Source organism: Aegilops tauschii, chromosome 2 (genome assembly GCF_002575655.3).
Source record: "Aegilops tauschii subsp. strangulata cultivar AL8/78 chromosome 2, Aet v6.0, whole genome shotgun sequence".
Lineage (NCBI taxonomy): Eukaryota > Viridiplantae > Streptophyta > Magnoliopsida > Poales > Poaceae > Aegilops > Aegilops tauschii.
In genome coordinates this window covers 141,273,907-141,300,114 of record NC_053036.3, presented here as the reverse complement: position 1 = coordinate 141,300,114, position 26,208 = coordinate 141,273,907, and the positions used below count along the sequence as shown (strand labels likewise).

Here is a 26,208-nt window from a genome sequence, read left to right as displayed (position 1 = left end):
CCTCCCTCCTCCCGCAGCGCTTGGCGAAGCCCTGTTGGAATCCCGCTATTTCCACCACCACGCCGTCGTGCTGCTGGATCTCCATCAACCTCTCCCCCCCCTTGCTGGATCAAGAAGGAGGAGACGTCGCTGCTCCGTACGTGTGTTGAACGCGGAGGTGCTGTCCGTTCGGCGCTAGGATCATCGGTGATTTGGATCACGACGAGTACGACTCCATCAACCCCGTTCTCTTGAACGCTTCCGCTCGCGATCTACAAGGGTATGTAGATGCACTCTCCTTCCCCTCATTGCTAGATTACTCCATAGATTGATCTTGGTGATGCGTAGAAAATTTTGAATTTCTGCTACGTTCCCCAACAGCGTGGGCCAAGTGTGGGAGGGGACCAGCCCCAGGTGGGCTGGTGCGCCCCCCCACCAAGGCCCAAGGCGCATGGGAGAGTGGGAGGGGGCAAACCCTAGGTCCAGATGGGCCTTAAGGCCCACCCTAGTGGCGCCCCCCCCTCTCCTCCCCTTGGCCGCCACCCTAGATGGGTTCTAGGCTACCGCACCTCTTGGGGTGGAAACCCTAGAGGGGGCGCAGCCCCCTCCCCTCCCCCTATATATAGTTGAGGTCTAGGGGCTGCCATACACACGAGAACGTCTCTCTTTCGGCGCAGCCCTACCCCTCTCCCTCCTCCTCCTCTCCCGCGGTGCTTGGCGAAGCCCTGCAGGATTGCCACGCTCCTCCATCACCACCACGCCGTCGTGCTGCTGCTGGATGGAGTCTTCCCCAACCTCTCCCTCTCCCCTTGCTGGATCAAGGCGTGGGAGACGTCACCGGGCTGCACGTGTGTTGAACACGGAGGCACCGTTTTTCGGTGCTTAGATCAGAATCAACCGCGATCTGAATCGCTACGAGTACGACTCCTTCATCCGCGTTCTTGCAACGCTTCCGCATCGCGATCTACAATGGTATGTAGATTCACTCCCCTTCCCCTCGTTGCTAGAGTACTCCATAGATTGACCTTGGTGATGCGTAGAAAATTTTGAATTTCTGCTACGTTCCCCAACAACTGCTTCCGACGCCACCCTCACCTGCGACGCCGAGCTGGGATCAAGCTGCCTTTCTCCAGGCCATGAATAACTTTGCTGCACAAGGAAACTCAGGTACGGATTGGATCTTTGATTCAGGGGCCTCTAGTCATATGTCTGCATCTAGTAATTGGTTATCTTCTTGCACTAAATCTCCTTTCCCTTCCATTATCCTTGGAGATGGATCATCTATTCCTATATATTGTGTTGGTCAGGCTCAACTTCCCTCTTCCACCAAACCTCTTTCACTTCACGATGTTCTAGTTGCACCCGCCCTCATTAAAAATCTTATCTCTGTTCGCCAATTTACTTGCGACAATCTAGTTTCGACTGAATTTGACCCTTTTGGTTTATCTGTAAAGGATTACCTGACCAAGGCCGAGATCGCTCGCTTCAATAGCTCCGGTGATCTTTATTCTCTTAATGGAGTTCCCGCCGCCACCCCTCCAACATCCATGCTGGCCTCCGGCGATCTCTGGCATCGTCGCTTGGGCCATCCCAACCCCGCCGTCTTAGCTTCTATGCTTAGTGAATTTACCATACCATGTAATAGGGACTCTCATAATTCTGTGTTTGGCGAGTCTTGTCAATTAGGCAAACATGTGTGTCTTCCCTTTAGTTCCTCTAGTTTTTGTAGCACTTATCCCTTTGAATTAATACATTGTGATTTATGGACCTCTCCCATTGCAAGTGTTTCGGGTTTTAAATACTACCTTGTTATCCTAGATGATTTCACCCACTTTGTCTGGACTTTTCCTCTACGCAACAAATCCGAGGTCCATTCTCTTTTTCTTAATTTTCAACGCTATGTGTCTGTTCACTTCTTCCTCCCAATTCGCTTTATCCAATGTGACAATGGTCGCGAGTTTGATAACATTAAAAATCGTACTTTCTTCTTACAACATGGCATCCTGCTTAGGTTCTCATGTCCCTACACCTTCCCTCAAAATGGTAAAGCAGAACGCTCTCTTCGCACCCTCAATGATATAGTTCGCACTCTCCTCATTCAATCATCTATGCCTCCCAAGTTTTGGGCTGAAGCCCTACACATGGCCACCTTCCTTCTAAATATTCGACCTTCCAAAACTAAACCCAACACTACTCCCTATTATTCCCTCTTTCTTTCCCACCCCGACTACCCCGCGGTTCGTGTTTTCGGCTGTCTCTGTTTTCCCAATGCCTACGCCACTTCTGCAAATAAATTGTCATCACGCTCTATCCCATGTGCTTTTCTCGGCTTCTGTGACGAGCACAAAGGCTATCGCTGTCTCGACCTTCACACCGGACACGTTCATGTCTCTCGTCATGTCACGTTTGCTGAGCACATTTTTCCTTTCTCACAATGCACTACTACACCATCCAACACCCCTAGCTCCGCAAACACCCCCTCTCCCCGTCCTTTCCAACTATATACTCCCCTACCTGCCGAACACAACTTATCACCACCACCATTAACACCCACCATAGCCAATCCCAACCATACACTCACCCCACCCGAGACGTCCCCAACACCCCCGACCCCTGCTCCCTCCCCAACACCCCCGGCCCCTACTCCCACTCCACCACCCAGCCCTGCTCCCACTCCACTACCCAGCCCTACTCCTTTGTCCAACTCTTCCGCTGCGCCGGACTCACCAGTATCCACCTTACCCCCTCGTGCTATTCCTACAGCAGCCCCGATTAATGATCATCGCATGCGTACTAGGGCAAAATCAGGATTTCATCAACCCCAAGACCGCCTAAACCTTCATACCTCCGTATCTCTCACTTCTTTTCCAAAGAATTACAAAACTGCTCTACTTGATCCCAATTGGGCCGCTGCCATGCAAGAAGAATATAATGCTTTACTTCAAAACAACACCTGGCAACTTGTTCCTCGTCCTCCCAATACAAATATTGTTTCTGGCAAATGGATTTTTCGCCAAAAGTTCCACTCCGATGGGAGCCTCTCACGATATAAAGCCATGTGGGTTTGTCGTGGCTTTTCTCAGCAACAAGGAATTGATTACGAAGAAACCTTCTCTCCTGTTGTTAAACCTAGCACCATTCGCACCGTTCTTAGTGTTGCTGTCTCCTCTTCATGGCCCATTCACCAACTTGATGTTAAAAATGCTTTCCTCCATGGTTCCCTTCAAGAAACTGTCTACTGCCAGCAACCTCTGGGTTTTGAAAATCCATCCTTTCCAACTCATGTATGTCTTCTTCAGAAATCTCTCTACGGTCTTAAACAGGCCCCACGAGCTTGGTTTCAACGCTTCTCCTCCTTCATTCAAACAATAGGCTTCACTCCATCTCTCTCCGACACCTCTCTTTTTGTGTATCATCAAACTTCTGACACTGCCTATTTACTTCTCTATGTAGATGATATCATTCTTACCGCCTCCTCTTAAAAGTTCTTAGATCATATTGTCTCTCTTCTTAGATCTGAATTTTCTATGACTGACCTAGGACTCCTTCATCATTTCTTAGGCATTGCTGTTGTTCGAGATTCCTCCAGCCTTTTTCTTTCCCAACGCCAGTATATTCTTGATCTTCTTAATCGTGTTGGTATGCTTGACTGTCAATCATCTCGCACTCCTGTCGATACTAGTTTTAAACTTTCGGCTACCGGTGAACCCTTTTTCGATCTTACTCTCTATCGTAGCCTAACAGGTGCTCTCCAATATCTCACCATTACTCGTCCTGAAATCTCTTTTGCTATTCAACAAGCATGTCTCTATATGCATGATCCCCGGGTTCCTCACTATAATCATGTTAAACGCATTCTTCGGTATTTAAAAGGAACTCTCAATCATGGTCTCCACCTCAATAATTCTTCTCCAAACTCGCTTACCGCATACTCTGATGCAGACTGGGCTGGTTGTCCTGACACTCGAAGGTCCACTTCCGGTTTTTGTATTTTTCTTGGTAACAATTTGATTTCTTGGTCTTCGAAAAGACAGGTTACAGTCTCACGTTCGTCGGCCGAGGCTGAGTATCGCGCTGTGGCACATGCCGTTGCAGATACAATCTGGATTCGGCAGTTACTCTCCGAGCTACACAAGCCTATTGAGCAGGCCACTATTGTCTACTGTGACAACATATCAGCAGTCTACATGACCAGCAATCCAGTTTAACACCGACGCACAAAGCATATTGAGATTGATATTCATTTTGTTCGTGAAAAGGTTGCTCTTGGTCAGGTTCGGGTGCTTCATGTTCCCTCTACGCCTCAGTTTGCTGACATTTTCACCAAGGCACTGCCTACTAAGCCGTTTCAAGATATCTGTTTCAGTCTCAACGTCGTCGAGCCTGCCGTTGATACTGCTGGGGGATGTTAGAGTAGTCATTATGGTATACGACTTCTAGTCCAAGTCAGTTTTGTACCCCTACCCCAAGTCGGTTTGTACCCTCTTGTATGCCGCACCAAATCATCAATAAGAAACAGTTTTATTCAGCTTTCAACATGCGTGAATTGTTTGTCTCGAGCCATTGTTACCGCTCGATGGAGCGCAAGCGCTTCTGCCATCTCCGGATCGAAGGATCCAGTAATAGGCTCAGAACATGCCATAAGGCAATTTCCACAATGATCAAGAGCCACCACTCCCAAACCAGCTTTGTTGAGATTAGCAAAAATAGCAGCATCAGAATAAAATTGAGCCGTTCCTGCCGGCGGCGGAGACCAACTGGAGCTAGAAACATGAGTCTCACGTCTATTAACAGGTATTGGCTTGTATAAATGCGTTAGTATCATCTTAACATAAGCACGGACCTTCGCAACAGAAACACGTGGATGTTGATAGATAGCTTCTTTTCTTGCAGCATTTCGGGCTTCCCATATGTGCCATACCGTCACAGCAAGAACAGGGGCCTCCCAGTTGGAAGATCGACGGAGGAAGTCAAATAACCACGGCATGGGTGAGATGACTTTTCGCAACAACAAGAAAAAATCATATTTTATACAAGTTTACTGTTCACCCAGGAGCCAGCTAGCTCGTGATCAGCTATGGATTTTATACGAGTCCTAGTAAAGTGGAGTAGTAAGCTTGCTTATAAATTTCTCTAGTCAACAGCCCACATCACTCTCCTACCCTGCCCTGCACTAGACAGCAACCACAGCGCCACCTGCCCTGCACTAGACAGCAACCACTCTTGTTCCCGTCTCGTTTATTAAACTGTGCGCGACGTCGGCCGCCGTGTCAAAGCAAAACTTGAACGAAGTGATCGCTCTGGACACGCTGCCCGTCCAGACAAGGCGCGTCGGTTGAAAAAACATGAGCTGTTGGGGGGAGAAAGAGAAACAGTCGGTGACCTGGACCAATGGGTAAGAAGTGAGAACGTGGCAATGCCGTCGCCGGTGGCGTTATCTGCTGCCTCTAGAATCCCTCACATGCACACCAGGCCGACAGCGACATGAGCAGCCGTAGGAGAGTGGTTCCTGATTTAATTTATCACGGACGCGACAAGGTCTATAATAACTCAGAGCAGAACTCTGAGCAGAGTCACAGCTCGGAGATCAGCTTTGCTCAGGGAGGTCGAAGCTCGGTACGGCGTCTGCTACAATGCTCGGAGCAATGAAGAGCAGAGCTGCGGGGACGTCGCTGCGTGGCTTGGCCACTCACTTCTCCACGGCGGCCAGCTGTCAGAGGCTGGCCGGCAAAGTCGCCGTGATCACCGGCGCGGCCAGCGGCATCGGCAAGGCGACGGCCGTCGAGTTCATCCGGAACGGCGCCAAGGTCATCCTGGCGGACATCCAGGACGACGCGGGCCGCTCCGTGGCGGCCGAGCTGGGCCCGGGCGCGGAGTACACCCACTGCGACGTGACCGACGAGGCGCAGATCGCCGCGGCGGTGGACCTCGCCGTGGCGCGCCACGGCCGGCTCGACGTCCTCTACAGCAACGCCGGCGTCTCCGGGTCCTCGGCGCCGGCGCCCCTGGCCGCCCTCGACCTCGCCGACTTCGACCGCGTCATGGCGGCCAACGCGCGCTCCCTGGTGGCGGCCGTCAAGCACGCCGCGCGCGTCATGGTGCCGCGGCGCAGCGGCTGCATCCTCTGCACGGGGAGCACCACCGGGATGATGGGCGGGGTCGCCGCGCTCCCCTACAGCCTCTCGAAGGCGACGGTGGCGAGCGTGGTGCGGCTGGTGGCGGAGGAGCTGGCGCGCGACGGCGTGCGCGTCAACACCATCTCGCCGCACGCCATCGCGACGCCGCTGCTGGTCCGGTCGCTGGCGAGGGCGCACCCGGGCGTCAGCGACGAGGCGCTGAAGCGGATGGTGGAGAGGGGCATGAGCGAGCTCCATGGGGCGGTGCTGGAGCCGGAGGACGTGGCGAGGGCTGCCGTCTACCTGGCGTCCGACGAGGCCAAGTATGTCACTGGCCATAACCTAGTGGTGGACGGCGGTTTCACGGTCGGGAAGCCGATCAATGTGCACGCGGCAAGCTGATCGAGCTAGTTCCAACATTTTGCAAGTTGATTCTCTTCTATGAATATATCATATGCATGCTCGCGCGTATTAAAAAAATATTATCTTATCTTTTCCATTTTATGTGCAAACAACCTGCATGTGAAATTTTTTTGTTGAGGGAAGCCTGCATGTGAATTAAGTTCAAGGTGGGCAAGTTGATTCTCCACTGAAGGCAAAATGAAAATAAAACCTGTTGGAGTATAGGAACCTTCTTTTTTTTTCCCCTAAAAAGTTATGACACCTTACTACTATTTTACCACGTGCGAGTATGTAGTACCGTTGCTTCTTTTTTTTGCCGGGATGTTGCTGCTGCTTTGCAAGGAGTAAAAAAGTTAGGCGAAGCTCAGGCAAACTATCGTCATCCAGAAAATGTTGGGACCGCATTGAATCAGTTGAATTTTCCACGTGTCCCTCTTTCTTCCTTCCGCGCCGCCATCACCTTCTTCACCATTGGCCACCTTTTTGCTCTACCCGCCCAGCTACGTTAGCCTAACCGTCTCCCGACAACAATTGTCCCCGACCATCGATTCCTCTAACCTTACCCTCCCCGACCACATCCCGAACGGTCGAACCTACAAACTCGCTGCCTCTCCTCCCCGACGATGCTGCAATAAATATGTCATCCCTCCTCCCGTGATGTCCTAGTGAGTCCTCGTCGGTAACATTGCGACGTACACGCCTCGAGCTCGGGGCTACACTGCTCTACTCTCAGCAAAATCAACTAGCTCGAGAGAATTTCTCTAGACAAATAAGGAATAGCAAATCAATTTATTTTATTTATTTATTGCAGGGGTAAAAGTAGTTTTATTTCATAACTATAGAGTTACAGTCAAAAGGTAAAAGTTCTCCAATACATGGTTAGAGAAGACGGGCAGTGATCGCAAGGATGCTATAGTATCCTGTCTTTGGCCATCTATCAGTCATCAGATGCAGTATGAATGGCTCAGATCTCTTTGTTACAGCACATAAATAGTACACATGCTACAGTTTAGGAGCAATACATTTTGCTGCAAGACAAAACAGTAAATGATGCTACAGTTCACCATGTTGTGCCTTCTGGCTTTTCACTGCACGGGATACTGTAGCATCCCCGTCGTGCCCATTGCAGGGTAGAGGAGCCGGTTCCCAAAAAATAACCAGTGAAATCAGCACCAACATGCATATAATGGTGTTGCTGTATTAAATTCTACAATGTTGTGTCTAGATCGCCACCCTAAGAGCAAGTACAATAAGTCTCAGTCAGCGGGCTATAAGCTCTCCCCCCCCCCCCCCCCCCCCCCCCGCATCACCAAAATCCCAGGTGGAGAAGAGATAAAGAAGGAAAGAGAAGGCAGTGGGCGCTTCACTTTATCGATGGGCAACAGCGCAAGAAACGAGAAATGAAGTCCGCATGCAGCCATGTGAAAGCTAAAAAGCAGATCTTCCTCCTCCCTCTTCCAATCATGTTTGTTTCTTTGCCTCTTTTCACATGCAAGTATTAAATGCTAGTAGCCAGTCCAAAGTCCATGTATTATACTAGTTGGCTTTTATGAAGGCTTTAGGTGACATGGCATTGACATATAGCTAGCAGCAACATTTGTTATTAACCTTGCTCTAAGCCGGTGTCTCCACACTGAGATTCATGCAAAGATGAGGGGAATCAAGATTACATGAGACGACTAGCACCTACGGTGTTCCTGCTCGGTATGACATGCTGAGCCAATGGAATGATTATGTGATCCAAATTGAGCATTTCATGTACAAGTCCGCTATTAGTGAAAGAAAAAATGACTAAATTGGAGTCGATTGACATCTTCTTGGTGATGCGATGTGTTGGTCGAGCCTTTGGCTATTTTCAGTGCCTGCCTTCGGTGGAGTCCCATGGAGGTATCCTGGTTGCCTGGGATCCTACTGCATTGTCAATTGATAGCTCTGGATTCAATTCCAACTTCATGACTAGCAAGGTATCGGTGATAGATGGAGGTACCTGGTGGCTCATAGTACTGTATGGGTCACAATCGGATGTTGACAAAGCCTGATTCCTCATGGATCTTCGCAATAGGAGGGTCACTTGTCCAGACCCTTGATTGCTTATCGGTGATTTCAACATGATCCTAGGGCATCAGAGAAGAATAAGTCAACCTTGACCGTCGTACCATGGATAGTTTGTGGGCGTTTGTGGATGAGCATGAGCTCAAGGATATATACATGCATGGGAGGCAATTCACGTGGAGCAGTGATAGAGAGGAGCCCACGCTGAACAAGAATGATAGGGCGCTTGCTTCGATTGACTGGGAGCTTCTACACGCGCTTTCCACCTCCGTCTCTGATCACGCGCCCCTTTTGTTGCCTTTCAGCAATGCTTTCAACCCTAAGAAGAGGTTCAAGTTTGAGTTGTTTTGGTGCAAATTGGAGGGCTTTAAGGAGGCTTCCTGGACTTGTGACCCCGCGATACATGACCCTTTCAATCGATTGGATGGACTGCTCAGAAACACGGTTGTGTATCGCCAGGCTTGGGGGCAGCGGAAAATTGGCAATGTGAAACTGCACATTGCTATCACCAACAAAATTATCTTGCGCCTTGATGTTGCTCAGGGGAGGAGGCTACTGTCTGATGGTGAACGATGGCTTAGGAACACGCTAAAGCTCGCAGTTCTGGGACTCGCATCTTTGGAGAGAATCATTGCTTGGCAATGATCTAGACTGCTATGGCTCAAGGAGGGAGACACGGAGATCGGCTTATTCTAACTGGTTGTCAATGGGCGTCACACGAAGAATTTCATCCCGACTGTGCACTGCAATGCGCATATCTACACCGAGCAACATGATGAGGAAGTTGCATTCTTTGCGGCTTATGATCAGCTCTTGGGTAAGGGACAATATCGAGACCACACTCTGGACTTGGAGTATTTGCAGATGGAACGGCAGGACCTGCAAGAGTTGGATTTGATGTTTACGGCGGAAGAAATTTGGCATGCGATCAAAGACATGCCTCCGAACAGGGCTCCCTGGTCGGATGGGTTCATTGCATGTTTCTTCCAAAAGGCGTGGACTATTATCAAGTACGATGTCATGGTTGTCTTCCACAAGCTCTATACTGTTGATGAAGGGGATTTGGCTAACTCAATCGTGCCTTGATCACCTTGATCCCCAAGAAGCTGGATGCCAACGAGATTGGTGATTTCGCCTGATTAGACTCGTTCACAGTGTGCCAAAAATCTTCGCAAAGACACTGGCTAACCAATTGAGATCGCAGCTAGTGGATTTTGTTTGCGCTAACCAATATGCGATTATTCAGGGACGCAATCTGCACGATAACTTCCTGTAGGTCAGGCAGGTGGCCAAATGATTTCACAATCGAAAAATTATTGGTAACCTCTTGAAGCTTGACATCTCATGCGCCTTCGACTCGCTTATTGTTTGAGGTCTTGTAGCAAAAAGGATTAGGCACAATTTGGCAGTTGGATATCTATTCTACTCTCCACCACGAGGACCAAGGTGTGTGTGAATGGTTTTCCTAGGACAAGGATCCATTACGCTAGTGGGCTTCGGCGGGGGGGGGGGGGGGGGGGGGGGGGGGGGGCATCTCCCCATGCTCTTTGTTCTGGTAATGCTCTCGCCTCTCATTGCTCGTGCGGAGGACATGGGTGTGCTTTCTACTTTGCCTGACATTACCAAGTTGCAACGTGTGTCAATTTTCGGACGACGTGGTGCTTTTCTTCAACTCGCAACACGGGGAGCTGAGTTGTGTCAAGCGCATCATGGATCTGTTTTGGGAGGCTTTAGGGCTTAGAATCAGCTGCAACAAGTCATCGGTTATCATGATCAGAGGGTGCGCCGAGGATGAGGAGAGGGCTGCCCAATTGGGACCTTTCTGTGCAAGTATCTTGGCCTACTTTTGGCTTTAAGACAGCTGACCAAGAATGAGTGGCAACCGTTGCTGGACTCCATCATGAAATGTGCTCCACCTTGGCAACATGGGCTAATCACCGGGGTTGGGAGGTTGGTGTTGGTTGACTCTGTCCTAACTACTAGGCCAACGCATCACCTCCTCATCTCGGACGCCCCTAAATGAGCCCTACAACATCTTGACAAGTGGCTTCAAGCCTTCTTCTGAGTTAGCACTAATGAAGTTCAAGGAGTAAAATGTTTGGTCGCTTGGACACAAGTTTGCAAGCCCAAGATCGTTGGTGGATTGGGAATGAGAAACCTTGAGCGGCACGTCTTTGCCGTGCGTGCCCGGTGGGAGTGGATGCGCCGCATGGATCCATCCAAGCCATGGCATGGTCTCGAACTTATCCCGAACCCCAAAGCCAATGTCATCTTCTACAGCCTGGCTAGGGTGCAAGTGGGCAATGGCCGAAAAAATTCTTTTGGAAAGATTGATGGATTGGAGGTCATTGCGAGATCATCCGGCTGGTTTTGATCAAAGTTATGCCTAGGAAGATCAAGAGCAGACTAGTGGCCGATGGGCTCCCCATCGGCGCTTGGGCCACGACGATGTTGGTGGCGCTCTAAGCATGTGTGCTCTGATCCACTACACCAAACTGTGGGACAAGGTGTGGAAGATCGAAGTAAATACCAACCACGAGGATGTGTTCTTTTTTTTTTCTTTTTTTGCGGGTCACGAGGATGTGTTCTCTTAAACCTGGAGCAAATCTCCTGTTTGCTCAGCTAGCTACCTATGGCATGCTATGTCACGGCTCCACGAATTTTGCTGCACCTTGGTTGTGGAAAGCTCAAGTTGACATACAAGATCTTCATGTGGCTTGCTCTGCAATTTTGCATCTGGAAGTCCGACGAGCAAGTCATGGGCTCCAGGATAACATGGCGTCTTGCTACCTATGCCTGCAAGACCAAGACACCGCGAACCACCTATCTATGCCAGGTACGCATGGTGGGCATGCTTCTCTGAGCTCTTTCCTATGGTTGGATCACCCATATTGCTTGATCGTCATCAGGACCGGTGGATTCATGCCAGGGCCCTATGCCCTGTCGCCTCAACGAGGTTTTGACTCCCTGTTCATGATCATGAGGCTGTGTTGGTCAGAAGGATCGTGGCCAAGTACAATCTCTGCATGGAGGTGCATAGGAGAACTACTAATTTTGTGAGAGGGTAGCCCTTGTATCTTGGTGTGGTGTTGGCCCTAGCAATCAGCTTGTGATTGTTCTGGCGTCTAATGTAAACATTTTCTCCTCTTCTATAAAGATAGCCCTTGTATCTTTGGTGTGGTGTTTCACTAGCGATCAGCTTGCGATTGTTCTGCCGTCTATTGTAAACATTTTCTCTTCTATAAAGATATGGTACGCATAAGCGTACTCTCTGGAAAAAAATGAATGTAACAGATTTGTCAATTCTAGACAACTCTTAGTATGTAGTAGTATCTTCAAGCAGAACACCACACACCCAAGGACCGTGAAACCTTCGTCGTAGAAATTACTGAAGCAAAAAAGGTCTTCGGCTCTTATCAAATAGATATTACAACATTGCACCACCAGTGCGATTTGTGTCTGGTCTATTCTATTTAATCTACATTACATGAACAAAACCTTCTTCTACAGTAAGCCTCAAGAGGGAGCTCTTGATCTGAATTGCTAGATAGTTTATGAACTAACTCTCTAACTTTTGAACCAACAAGTCATGTCATCATGTGCTTCTTCTGTAAGCTAGATGCTTTGTGTTACATACAAAGGAAAAGGGCTACTCCAACAGCAGATGTGTACCGCCGCAATATGGTAGCCCGCATAATAGTATCTCTACCAAAGAATTACCTATTTGTTGCCCAGTCAAAGAGCTTCAATATTATAGCGGTTGGAGTTCTTGTTCAGGCCCCACTGAGCCCACAGGTCTATATGCAGCTTGACCTCTAAATTTCTTTCTCCAGAGATACAGTCCTAAAAAGGCCGATAAAGACAGGAAAACAACTAGCAAAACTCCAACCAGTATGGAGACAACATGTTCTTGCAACCATGACCTGTAACAAATTATGATGCAATGTCAAATGTTTGTAAGACAATAGAATGTAAATCATATAGCACCATCAAAACACAATTCAAGGAAATCGCTTCATATAGAATGTTAACGCAGACAAAAGATACTCTTCGGGAGGACATAAAATGAGGATGTAGATGTAGTACAAAATATCGCCATTAGGCTTGTTTGAAAGAGGGGTTTCTTGGTGAAAAATTGGTATTTAGTTCAAATTAACTTAAATATCGGAACTTCACAGACAAATACCATTCTTGCAAACAGCCCCACAGGATATTCCTTAAATAAGCAGTGCCAATGGTATTTGGCAATCCTCAGCAACTTTGGATATCCCTTTTCATATTCACCATTGCAGAACAATATTATGCACTAGAGCTTATCTTCCAAGAAAAGAAGAATGACAATGGTACAGATTAATGTTATGATAGCTGCAACATAGTACCAAATGTTGAAGCCATTACAAACATTATCTAACGTTATTTTGTGACTTGTTAACTTCCATTATGTGTTCCGGTAAGGCGGTAACTTCCTTTTTCTGTTTTTTATGACCTTTTAAGCCACGATACATGTTAAAGAGATGTTGCATGGTCATTTCAGGTAAACATATTATTTTTATTCTAAATGAACTAAACTTCTTCTGCATTAAGGGATGGCCGAATTAGAAAATGTGAATGTATATCGGGCAAGGTACGAATGGCATAAATGCATTTTCTCACCTTCTCGATACAGGTTGCTGCACATTCCACTCGAGTAACTGATAACTGCCAAGATGTTCAGGCAACTGAACATGATGTTGAGTCAGCCGATAAATGATACCCTATCATATATCAAAGCAAATGATTAATCATTTTGCAAAGAAGAAGAAAACTGAAATAGTCCACAAAAGAGTGGATGATACCATTGCTGTTGCATTAGACATAGAATTAGAAGATCCAGCTGGGAAAATATCCCATCTGATTAGAGTAGAGTTTCCCTGCCCAGTAACATTCATAAGTCGGACCTATAGAAATAAAAGAGTAACTTCAGCCAAATCACCATGAAGAACTATAAAATAGAGCAAAATCAAGTAAATTCCAAGAACAGTTGTTCTTACTCCTTCAAAAAGGAAGCATTCTGCAAACATAACTAGCATGATCATAGCATTGTCACACTATATTTTATCCTTACCTGACTGGAATCTATCTCCAGCTCTTTAGCCAACAGCTCAGCCAACTCATGTAGGTGAGGTTTCAGGTTTGGATACGTAACATTTATCGACATATAAACAGCGATGAGACCAACATCATATTCTGCAAGCAAAGAAATCACAGATATGATAAATCATGTGTACATACAATATCAAATAAATTGTGGATAGAGAAAACCTTTAGAGAGGCAGGTTGAGCAACTGCCTCATTTATCACAAAATATAAAGCCCTATAAAATTTGGGACTTAAAAGCATCAAATAGCTTCCCAACCATGCAAGCAAAAAAATGATACTCCCAAATTACCACCTATGAGTCGACAAACAACTAATATACGTTTATCATTCATCGAATAAGACATGCAAAATAAACAGAGTAAGAAGGCACAAACCTGGCAAACCACTTGGAGCAGGAGCAGGCGATAAATCTGCTTGTGAACCTGGATCACTTGAAGGTGCTGGTGAAGGAGCCCCACCACTCTGGAGTCTCTCCCACAACTCTGAACAGTTAGTTTTCCAAAATCCAATCTTTTCATTGTGGCGGTCATAGGTTACAAGGGTATTACGAACAACGATTCCTGCCAGAGAACATTGTGTTAGCTATTCATAAGGGCAGGTTTCCAAGTGAACGAAAACGAAGTATGTTATCATGTTTCTAATGATCCAAACAAACAAAGATGTCTAAAAAATGGATGCACTTTCACTTATGAGTGAATCAAGATGCATATCACTCACTGTAGAAGAAAATGGTGACTAACATGAGAACATATAGCAGCTAAGTTCTATTATAACAGCTATTATTCCTGTCATTAGAGATATTTGTCCCATATTTTGTGTCAGTTTCAACCACCGACGACCATTGCAGGAAGATTCACCCGTAGGCTCAACTTCTGCATGTTCACTCCATAAACCCATGGCTCCAAGTTCGCTGAAATCTGGAAGTGACACTGTTCTAGCTAGTTTCTGGTTTCCTTGTGAGCATAACAAGTTAAGAAGAATCGCATGTTCCCTTTCTTTGAGGAAACAGGGCTGGTTTGCCTTATTATTCACAAAAGGAGTTTTTATGATCACCAGATATTTTGATACAAATTTCAGCTTGCATGAGTAGACTACTGAATGGACTGAAGAAGTGATGCCAAGAAAAGCTAGCATAAAAAAGCAGGTCAGATTGTAACGATTCAGATCAAGTCTTACCGAAATTGGATTTCCTTTTCGTGCTATATGTCACTTAGACTTTACTTTTTCCCCTTACCGCCCTTTCCTCTATTTGTTCGATAGGTTCTTCGTTTTATTCTAATTCTAAACCCATTGTCATCCACAGTTTCCCAAGTTAATCATTTAATTCTCGAATCAAATTTTCATCGCACACAAGTGCATAAGTAGTTAGAATACATGTGTCATTTAGTTAATCATTTCATTATTCAGCATATACTACTAATTATTTTTATGTCAAAGAAGAAAAGACCAGAATGGAAGTACTCTGTCTGTGTGTACAACAGGTGATGTCTGATTTAGGGCTAGTTTGGTTGGAACCCTGGGGCAGGTGCCTGAAAATTTTCGATGCCTGGCTTCCGCCTGGTAAGGTGACGTGTTTTTACCTGTCCAGGCTAGCCTGGCAGTGGCTTGTTTGAATGCTACGTGACCTGCTGTTGTGTTAGCCTGGGAATAAAAAATGTTAATTATTGGCCAGGCTTGTTGCGGCTCGTCCAGGCGCGGGGAACTGGACGCCTGGGCCAGGCTAAGCTCGCTGCCTGGGCTAAACATCATGCTCTCCTTATTTATTTTTAAACTTGACCAGGCTAATCATATCCCTGGATCAGCCAGGCCAGGCATGCAGTTTCTCTTTGTGGACACGAACAAAACAACCACCAGGCAGACTTCAGGGACCTATCCAGGCCAGGCATACAGTAGCATGGAAGCCAACCAAACACGCTCTTAGTTACAGCACTAACTTTGAACAGCACTGATCAGGGATATGATGGGAATCAAACAGCAATTTGATCTATCGTACCAAAATCGGATGGAGAAGTGTCGTATGCATAGCAGCGCTTAGATAGTGTCACATATGGATGGCATCAAAATAATCATCTAATACAATTCCCCAAGTTTCAAATCAAATCCTCATCACACATAAGTGCATAAGCTGGTTATAGTACCTGTCTACATGCCTTTTATTATTCAGCATACACTACTAATCATTTTCATGCCCAGGATGACAAAATCAGAAAGTGTTACAGATGGATGGCATAAAATGTTCTCCAGTTACGATCCTAATGCATGAATCTATAAGCATGTGTACTTTATAAGTCAATACGGAAATAGGAAATACATTGTTTAACTATCCAGTAGCAAACTAGCAATATGGGTGGGATCTGACAGAAAGATACACAATAGAAACAAATGATGGATAACCTACGCACAGTAATTTGTCCAAGAGGACCAACAGCAAAGTGCACGATAAGTCATGCGGGTGCAAATGACACAGATAAGAAATGTAGAGGGGTTGTAAGGCAAATGTTCTTGAAACTCCTACTAGAGTTTAGTGCCTTACCACCTAATAGAGTTGTTGGATCTTTCCCATTTTGGAACACACCCAGGCAATAAGCCCCTTCGACTTTGGAGTGCTTTATTTCAAAATTGGAGACACAGCATCAGCGGACAGCACCAACAGGCAAAGTAAACAAATGCTGCCTTAATTGGATTAAAATATTATAACTTCATGATTTACCCGGAATAAATAATTTTCAGGTGAAAGTGAGAGCTTCTGTCCATTTCCAAATACCATGTCAACCTTTGGAAATACCTCTGATAACTGGGAGACGTTCCTGGAAGTAAAGTGATGCATATTACAGCTCCATATGAATGTTGCTGAGAACATCAGAAGAATTGCTAACGAAAATAAATAATTGTTATGATCATCCAGAAGTCACCTTCCAGCACCTGCAAAGCAGATGTCCTTGTAATTTGGGTCAGGTCCACGGATTTTCTTGAGGGGATGGACCTTGCTTGTCACCTATTGATTAAGAATATAATCATTACATCATGTTTTACCAAGAGTAGAACAAACAGTTATTTGTTTCTGAAACTGTTAACGTAGGACCAAAACTAGAAAACTGCTTGCATGAGGTAAGAAACAAGATGAAAACACAAGGTGCACAACTGCACAACTGCACATGTGTTCATTGTACTCCCTCCGGTCCTTTTTAGTCCGCGTATTAGATTTGTGTTAAGTCAAACTATACAAAGTTTGACCAAATATATATTAAAATATATCAGCATATACAATACCAAATATATATTCCATGAAACTACATTTCATACAACAACAACAACAACAACAACAACAACAAAGCCTTTAGTCCCAAACAAGTTGGGGTAGGCTAGAGGTGAAACCCATAAGATCTCGCAACCAACTCATGGCTCTGGCACATGGATAGCAAGCTTCCACGCACCCCTGTCCAATGCTAGCTCTTTGGTGATACTCCAATCCTTCAGGTCTCTCTTAACGGACTCCTCCCATGTCAAATTCGGTCTACCCCGCCCTCTCTTGACGTTCTCCGCACGCTTTAGCCGTCCACTATGCACTGGAGCTTCTGGAGGCCTGCGCTGAATATGCCCAAACCATCTCAGACGATGTTGGACAAGCTTCTCTTCAATTGGTGCTACCCCAACTCTATCTCGTATATCATCATTCCGGACTCAATCCTTCCTCGTGTGGCCACACATCCATCTCAACATACGCATCTCCGCCACACCTAACTGTTGAACATGTCGCCTTTTAGTCGGCCAACACTCAGTGCCATACAACATTGCGGGTCGAACCGCCATCCTGTAGAACTTGCCTTTTAGCTTTTGTGGCACTCTCTTGTCACAAAGAATGCCAGAAGCTTGGCGCCACTTCATCCATCCGGCTTTGATTCGATGGTTCACATCTTCATCAATACCCCCATCCTCCTGCAGCATTGACCCCAAATACCGAAAGGTGTCCTTCTGAGGTACCACCTGGCCATCAAGGCTAACCTCCTCCTCCTCACACCTAGTAGTACTGAAACCGCACATCATGTACTCGGTTTTAGTTCTACTAAGCCTAAACCCTTTCGATTCCAAGGTTTGTCTCCATAACTCTAACTTCCTATTTACCCCCGTCCGACTATCGTCAACTAGCACCACATCATCCGCAAAGAGCATACACCATGGGATATCTCCTTGTATATCCCTTGTGACCTCATCCATCACCAATGCAAAAAGATAAGGGCTCAAAGCTGACCCCTGATGCAGTCCTATCTTAATCGGGAAGTCATCAGTGTCGACATCACTTGTTCGAACACTTGTCACAACATTATCGTACATGTCCTTGATGAGGGTAATGTACTTTGCTGGGACTTTGTGTTTCTCCAAGGCCCACCACATGACATTCCGCGGTATCTTATCATAGGCCTTCTCCAAGTCAATGAACACCATATGCAAGTCCTTCTTTTGCTCCCTATATCTCTCCATAAGTTGTCGTACCAAGAAAATGGCTTCCATGGTCGACCTCCCAGGCATGAAACCAAACTGATTTTTGGTCACGCTTGTCATTCTTCTTAAGCGGTGCTCAATGACTCTCTCCCATAGCTTCATTGTATGGCTCATCAGCTTAATTCCACGGTAATTAGTACAACTCTGAACATCCCCCTTGTTCTTGAAGATTGGTACTAATATACTCCGTCTCCATTCTTCTGGCATCTTGTTGCCCGAAAAATGAGGTTGAAAAGCTTGGTTAGCCATACTATCGCTATGTCCCCGAGACCTTTCCACACCTCAATGGGGATACAATCAGGGCCCATCGCCTTGCCTCCTTTCATCCTTTTTAAAGCCTCCTTGACCTCAGACTCCTGGATTCGCCGCACAAAACGCATGCCGGTCTCACCAAAGGAGTAGTCCAGTTCAATGGTAGAACTCTCATTCTCCCCATTGAACAGCTTGTCGAAGTACTCCCGCCATCTATGCTTAATCTCCTCGTCCTTCACCAAGAGTTGGCTTGCTCCGTCCTTGATGCATTTGACTTGGCCAATATCCCTCGTCTTCCTCTCTCGGATCTTGGCCATCTTATAGATGTCCCTTTCGCCTTCCTTCGTGCCTAACCGTTGGTAGAGGTCCTCATATGCCCGACCCCTTGCTTCACCAACAGCTCGCTATGCGGCCTTCTTCGCCATCTTGTACTTCTCTATGTTGTCTGCACTCCTATCCAGGTATAGGCGTCTGAAGCAATCTTTCTTCTCTTTAATTGCCTTCTGGACATCATCATTCCACCACCAGGTATCCTTATCTTCGCTTCTCCTTCCCCTGGACACTCCAAACTCCTCCGAGGCCACCTTACGAATGCAAGTCGCCATCTTCGTCCACACATTGTCCGCATCCCCTCCTTCCTCCCAAGGGCCCTCCTTAATGACCCTCTCCTTGAACACTTGAGCTACCTCCCCCTTGAGCTTCCACCACTTTGTTCTAGCGACTTTGGCACGCTTATCCCGCTGAACACGAATCCGAAAGCGGAAGTCAGCAACCACCAGCTTATGCTGGGGTACAACACTCTCTCCAGGTATCACCTTACAATCTAGGCACGCACGCCTATCTTCTCTTCTCGAGAGGATGAAATCAATCTGGCTAGAGTGTTGGCCACTACTAAAAGTCACCAGATGTGATTCTCTCTTTCTAAAGAGGGTGTTAGCAACAATCATGTTGTAGGCTAGAGCAAAGCTTAAGACATCTTCTCCTTCTTGATTCCTAATGCCATAGCCAAAGCCCCCGTGCGCCCCTTCAAAACCTGTGTTAGATGTACCCACGTGGCCATTGAGGTCTCCTCCTATGTAGAGCTTCTCACCAATCGGTACACTCCTAACCATGTCTTCCAGGCCTTCCCAGAACTCCCTCTTGGTGTTCTCATTGTGGCCTACTTGCGGGGCATACGCACTGATAACATTGAGAACCAAGTCCTCAACTACCAGCTTGACCAAGATAATCCGGTCCCCACGTCTCTTGACGTCTACCACTCCATACTTGAGGCTCTTGTTAATCAAGATGCCTACGCCATTTCTGTTTGCAGCCGTCCCCGTGTACCACAGCTTGAAGCCGGTATCCTCCACCTCCTTCGCCTTCTGTCCTCTCCATGAAACTACATTTCATAATGAATCTAAAAACATTGGTTTGGCATTGCGAGTGTTGATACTTTCCTATAAGTTTGGTCAAAGTAGAGATACTTTGACTTCGGACAAAACTTATATGCAGACTAAAAAGGACCAGAGGGAGTGATTGTTAGAATTAATCTTATCGTTATCTTAAACATATGCAAGTCCAGCTATATCATAGCTGCATGGCAGTAAGAGCGGTTAAAAGGTAAAGGAAGTTTGACTACTAGATATCTTAGTATGCAAGGAAGCTAGCTACTTCTGAGCTGTATTAGTCAAGGTCAGTTCATGTAGCCTATAAATAGGTATGCCATCTTTGTAAGGTAAGCTAGTAGTGCACCAATAAGAGAAACGGCTTTGGCTGTGAGGCAGCAAGTCACCAAAACAGCCTGTGTACATGTGTACGTTGTGAGAAACAACACACAGAGAGAGGGAGTGATTCAGCTCCAGCAGAGAGGGGGGGGGTGAGTGATTAAATTCCAACGGTAATTGGGACAATTTTGCGAAGCAACAATCAAGAGAATAGAAGGAGAAACAGTGACCAACATATTGGTGGTGGTAGATATACAGAAGTAGATGGTGCCAAAGACCAAAGTAGGGAGTAACACTTCCATTACCCCAAGGCACTAAAACATTTAGGGCTCGTTTGGTAGCACGGGATCCCCCTCAAAACCATGGCACAGAGCCCACGGGGCGAATCGGCCCGTGGAAAACCGCGGCGGCATTTGGTCGCTCACTCACTGGGGATTTTCTGCCCCGATCTCCATCCTTTCCCTGGGTGAGAGATCCACGCCTAGAGAGGTTGGGGAGAAAAGCCACGACTGGCGCTCGCGCACGCGAGGCAACGGCACAAGGCGCACCTAGCAATCTCCTCCGACGACTACCCTGAGTGCTACGCCTCCAAGACCATTCCCTCCGGCGACAAAGACGGGTCGGCAGCCGTGCTTTTCCTTCCCCCAAGATCTCAACAGCCAGAGGAATCCCTGTCATGTCCCTGCGTTCGTCTTTCTTTTCCTCCAACCAAGGTCTTTTCTGGACGTGATCTCCTCCCCTTTCTCCTGTCATCCAAACTGACGTGGTGATCTTCCCATGGTGGGACGAGAGGATCCCCGATGGCCATGGAAATCCCCTCGAGTGGGATTACATCCCTGGGATACATTTCCCTTGCAACCAAATTACTCCCTCCTTTCCGGTTTATAGGGCTCAATTCAAAAATGTCACGAACCAAGGTAGATGGTGAGTGGTGGAATACTTTTTGTAATTTGCAAAAGCACCCAATTAATGCTCTTGTTTTCCCCAAAAATTTATGTTTACCAATGTATTAATTGCAATGCATGCATGCATAAAGTACATGCATTGGTCAATTTTCTCTTAATACTTGCATGCAATTATTTAATGCACCTTGGAATCTGAAATTGTGATGGGGAACAACCAAATTGAGCCTTATAAAATGGAAAAACTAAGATTTTGAGATAAGCCCTATAAACCGGAAAGGAGGGAGTAGGCTTTAGTGTCATCATGATGGTTAACCTCCTTTGTGCAAAGCCGTAAAAGTAAAAAAGATGGCAAGTCCTCAACTAATGGAAACATAGAAAGATCGCTTTTTAAAATGGTAAGCTGCAAAAACAAGATAGCAAGAAAGTAGATTCCACATAATGGAAACATACCTATAGAAGAACAAAGATCCCATGAAATGGTAAAATTTATTAAGTAACTGAAGGACAAATCATCTCATAACTTACAGCATCTTTAAAAGCTACAAAAGCTTGTTCTGGGAGGTATGCATATGTGGTCCCACTATCCAAGACAGTCCCATGTTTACCGTCAAAGATCCTTGGGTCTACCCGCAATGGCTTTCCAGCAACATGTATTTCCTTCAACTCAATGTTGTAATATGGGCTGTTTCCATTTGAGACAAGTTAATAAGAAGGTGCATCACTATTACAAATTTACAATAGAGGAACCCGCAACCCACCCACACAGAAAAACGAACAAAACTCCCATGTAATAGTGCAAAACGACTTATGTTACCTGCGGACAGCGTTTGAATGTGTGTATACCATGTCAGGAGGGGCAGGCATTGCACCAAGTACCATAGCACCACCACCAATATCCATTCCACCATAGCACATAGAGAATGAATCACCTATGACACCCTTATCAACAAGCTGATCCATTATGCTAAGTTGACCACGGCCCAACCCCATTATGCCATCAGCATGCTGGCTGAACAAATCTCCAGTTTCAGAATTTTCACAGCCAAAAACAGCACGCTGTGGCTTAAGTTCACTTTCTGTGCCAAACGACACAATGTCCTCACCAAGTACCCCGCTGCTGGAGCTCATTTCAGCATACTGCCTCTCATAAGTGCACTGGCTCTTATCACTATTACAATTGCAATCAACATTGCATTTTACTGGTGAATATGTACTGGAGAGATCAGGTTGAAACCTTGGATCCTACATCAAGCAAAACATAGGCATACGTTAACTGCCTGGTAATCAAGAAGAATTTACAAGCATAAATAGTGGTGATCGCCAAGACCAGTAGAATGAAATATTTTCCTATATGGCATGATGCTTATGGCAGCACGCACATCTTCATGTATTTTGAATTATAAAAATAGGCCAAAAACAAAATCATTTCCACACCAGTACTACACACATGTCTTCAGCAATGTTTGGCGATTCAATAAGCAAAACACAATATAGAATACTAAATGTGATGGTACAACAATGATGGCAATTGCATAAATCGTGGTCCATCATTACATTTCGTCAGTTGCATCAAGATGGTTTCAGCAAATCTAATTTATTTATGAATTTGGTTACTTGAAAGTTGAAACTATACAGACCACTAACCAACAGTAGTCATAAAGTCTAATTCTTTTTGTCTCCAGTGTTTCTATTTTTTAACATGTTACTTTGGCTACAAGATATTGGCTGTACAAGACTTCAAATGCCACATATCGGTTAGTTTATGTTTCTATTTACATCCCACTTACTCCCCTTTATGTTGGCTGACATCTATACATCTCACTTATGCCCCTTTACATTGGCTAACAAAGACATCACCAACGGAATTTTCAGACTGCGAGTTACACAAGACGAGCAATATATGCATCTTCTTGGATTTGGCTATAGAATGTAGTAAAAACTAAAAATACATGACAAGGATGGGAAGCATTTTTCTTCGTGCATACATGCATCTTCTTCTGCATTCAGATAATCAGCACAGATTATAAAAACAGCAATACTAGATCTAGAACTGAGAACGGGGTTAGTAGTGACTAAACAGGTAACAAGACCAAAAAAAAAGGCACTACAAACACATTGGCATGGTCAAGCCAAACACCTGCCAAAAGTTAGCTAACACTTATTTAGGACTAATTATACCAAAGCCACAAGGTTTGGCAGTCCAATAGAATAACTTTTTGCTGAAACAATGCCCACCAAACAAAAGCCAAATTTTGCTGGTCGTTACCAAGATTAGCATGGTATTCATTGAGGAATGCCAAACACAGTGTTAATTTGAGTCATCGATCATTTACACAAAGCATATAATTTAGCCTGCCTCAGTTTTAATAGTACCTGCAGGTTGAGGAGGTGCTCTTAGTACACGTACACTCTACCCACATGACATAAATAAACTTGAATTTCCTGATCTATCAACAAATTTCTGCTGAGTTCTGAGAACTAAAATCCCTACATAACGAATTAATGATGCATGCAAAGTAGCATTACAAACTTGTGTCAGCTGCAAAACCACATGTTAAATTAGCTAGCTTCAATGATTCACCTACAGTTTCACGTGTGCCCGTGTGGGTATCAAATTATCCATGCGCAATTAATCTAATCATCACATAAAGTTTCGAAGTGGTGGCTGAACATAGAAGCAGAAGAATCAAGGCCCACCTGGTGGTTGCCGCACTGCTCGCAGGAGGCGCAGGGCACGTAGGTGACGGTGCTCCCGGAGTCGACGATCAGCGCGAACTCCTGCGGGGGCGTCCCGATGTACAGCCGCGTCGTGTAATACCTAACCAATACGAAAACAATCCGCGAGCCTCAGATCCAACGGAGCACCCAGCAAATTCGGTAGGAAAGAAATGAGAGGGGAATCCGAAGTGTACCGACCCGTTGGTGAGGAGATCGTCGTGGAGGCGCATGCGGGCGCTGGGGTGACCTCCTTCGGCGAGCCCTCGCCTGGACCTGGACGACGCGACCCGGCTCGCGTTGGGGTAGGAGAGCGTGAGCGGGAGCACCAGCGGCGGCCGCGAGGCGGCTGTCCGGTCGGGGGATCCGGCCGCGGCGGCAGCGACGGCGAGGAGAAGGAAGGCCAGGGCGAGGGCTGGCAGCGAGGCGAGCGGACGACGCCAGCCGCGGCTCGCCATGGTCGCGCCGCGCGAGGAATGGGGGAGGGTCGAGGTCGTTGTGCCGAGGGGGAGCGACGAGGCCCCAGGCGACGACTTGTTAGAGGAAGGGGGAGGGGCAATGTCGGAAATTCGCCATTTACGGGGCCGTCCGGGTCGGATAATATTCGTTACCGCCTGCCAATGGAGAATGCACCGTAGGCCCCACAGGTCAGTGGTGGAAACTGGCCCATGGTCCTGCCTGACGTCAGGGATATGTGCACCTGGGGCCCCTCGGACGGGGGCTCTGACATGCGACTGGATAAGGTGCGTAGTGGTATATATTTTTCCAGTGAAGATTTTTTTTCTGTGGATTTTTTTCAGTGAAGATTGAGGTGTGGAAGGGTGAAGTTGTTGCACTCGAGCTCAAATGAGCTCGGGTGAACAGTAAAATCATACTCAAAACTTGGTTTCCGTGCAAGTCAATCATTTAAAAGTTTGACCAAGATTATAGAACAAAATAGAAACATCTGCAATACCTGATAGATAAAATATAAAACTACCTTTCATGATCGATCAAATGATATAAATTTCATATTGTGAATATTGATATATTTTTCTAGAAACTTGGTCAACCTTGCACTCGTTTGACTTTTAAAAAACAAATACACCTTATATAAAGGAACGGCGGGAGTATTTTTAAAATCTGAATATATTTTATGATAAACTTTGACAAATGTTATAAGAGCGTGTAAAGTTTCATCATAAAGTCACATTTGTGGAATCTGTGGCTAAAAATCGATACTCTGAAAATGTTACTTTCTAAAGCATTTTGGAGCACTGATTTTATTTTATTTTTTGCCACGACTTCCATAAATATGATTTTGTGATGAAATTTTGCAAGCTCTTAGAACATCTGTCAAAGTTTTCCATAAAAAAATCAGATTTTTTGAACAATTTTTTAATGAATTTCGAATTACTGCTCATCCCGAGCTCATTTGAGCTCGGGTGTAGAAAGGGACTTTCGGTGTGGAAGAGCATCTCTAAGCAAGTGCGCTATCCGCCACCGGCCCATATATTATCCTGCCGTTTCAAGGCCGAAACAGGTCCGCTAAAATTGTGTCGGCCCGTAAATATTATACGGGCGGCCGCAAACCTCCCCCTCCAGTCGTTATATCTACGGGAAGAGGACAATTTAGGGTTGTCGTCTCGCATCAGATCTGCCGATGTCCTTTTCCCCTCCGTCGCGTTCCTCCTCCCCTCTGCCACTATTTTTTTAGCTCCGGCCGCAGCCATGTCGGGAGAAGGTGGTGGCCGCGGATGTGGTGGTCGCCTCCCATCGCCGCCGAGTAAGCGTCGGCACGACGCGGAGGCCAGCAGCTCCAGCGGCCACACCATCGAGTCGTGGCACCATGAGCAGGCGCGCCAGTGCGGCGCTCTCTCCACGGGTGGCGCCGCTTCGACGAGCTGTACGATGCCCTCTGGTCATCCATGAAGGCTCTCCGCGAGGTGGAGGTGGCCCAATTTGCCGCGAAGGAGGCGTTAGACGCCGACAACGAGGGAGTCGCCGCACGCTTCGAGGAGGCGGATGCGGAGTACTAGCTCGCGTACACCATCTACAAGTCCGCCTGCAAGTACCACCTCGGCATGAAGGCACGAGCCACCGCCGCCCTCCGTCGTGAGCCGTCGTCGCCCCTCCATCTAGGATTTGTGTGTGTGTGTGTGTGTGTGAAAGTGCAACTAATCCCCGGGTGGTTTTGGTAATTAATAACAACATATATGTCATTGAACTAATGCCTATTCGAAGATAAATTTTAGGAAAGTTCAATGTTGGCATGACAAGGACATGTGATCGTGGACCCCTCAAAATGCTAAGGAAACACATTGGCAAAAGCTTCAAGACTACATTTTTTGTTAGGTGATCAAAGATCACATTGAGTCCATAGGAAAGCCAATACTATTAAAAGGGGTGAGGTTTTGATCATGACTCAATTGCTCAAGTGCTTGAAGATATTGCTCCAAAAAC

General features: G+C 46.4%; 2 protein-coding genes across 2 annotated transcripts; one reads left to right on the top strand and one right to left on the bottom strand.

Moving 5' to 3' along the window:
* The first annotated feature begins 5,453 nt into the window (after positions 1–5,453).
* Positions 5,454–6,738, top strand: LOC109785825 (momilactone A synthase-like). The gene has a single exon (XM_020344412.4). It carries the CDS (start codon positions 5,613–5,615, stop codon positions 6,495–6,497), a length of 885 nt encoding a protein of 294 aa, XP_020200001.1. The 5' UTR covers positions 5,454–5,612; the 3' UTR covers positions 6,498–6,738.
* A 5,200-nt stretch (positions 6,739–11,938) lies between these two features.
* On the bottom strand, positions 11,939–24,340 carry LOC109785833 (aspartic proteinase 36). Its single transcript, XM_020344423.4, has 12 exons — positions 23,968–24,340; positions 23,749–23,869; positions 21,866–22,293; positions 21,577–21,733; positions 16,601–16,683; positions 16,399–16,495; positions 16,222–16,294; positions 14,063–14,248; positions 13,654–13,775; positions 13,385–13,486; positions 13,203–13,303; positions 11,939–12,472 (listed from the first exon to the last, which is right to left on the bottom strand). The coding sequence occupies exons 1-12, from the start codon at positions 24,222–24,224 to the stop codon at positions 12,301–12,303; spliced, it is 1,899 nt and encodes a 632-aa protein (XP_020200012.1). The 5' UTR covers positions 24,225–24,340; the 3' UTR covers positions 11,939–12,300.
* Between the last annotated feature and the right edge of the window lie 1,868 nt (positions 24,341–26,208).

Excerpts from the sequence above, each read along its gene's own strand:
- LOC109785825 (XM_020344412.4), top strand. The coding sequence starts at position 5,613 with ATGCTCGGAGCAATGAAGAGCAGAGCTGCGGGGACGTCGCTGCGTGGC.
- LOC109785833 (XM_020344423.4), bottom strand. The coding sequence starts at position 24,224 with ATGGCGAGCCGCGGCTGGCGTCGTCCGCTCGCCTCGCTGCCAGCCCTC. Across the intron at positions 22,294-23,748 it reads AGCAGTGCGGCAACCACCAG|GATCCAAGGTTTCAACCTGA; the intron begins GTGGGCCTTGAT and ends TGCTTGATGTAG. Across the intron at positions 21,734-21,865 it reads CATTCAAACGCTGTCCGCAG|CCCATATTACAACATTGAGT; the intron begins GTAACATAAGTC and ends AAATGGAAACAG.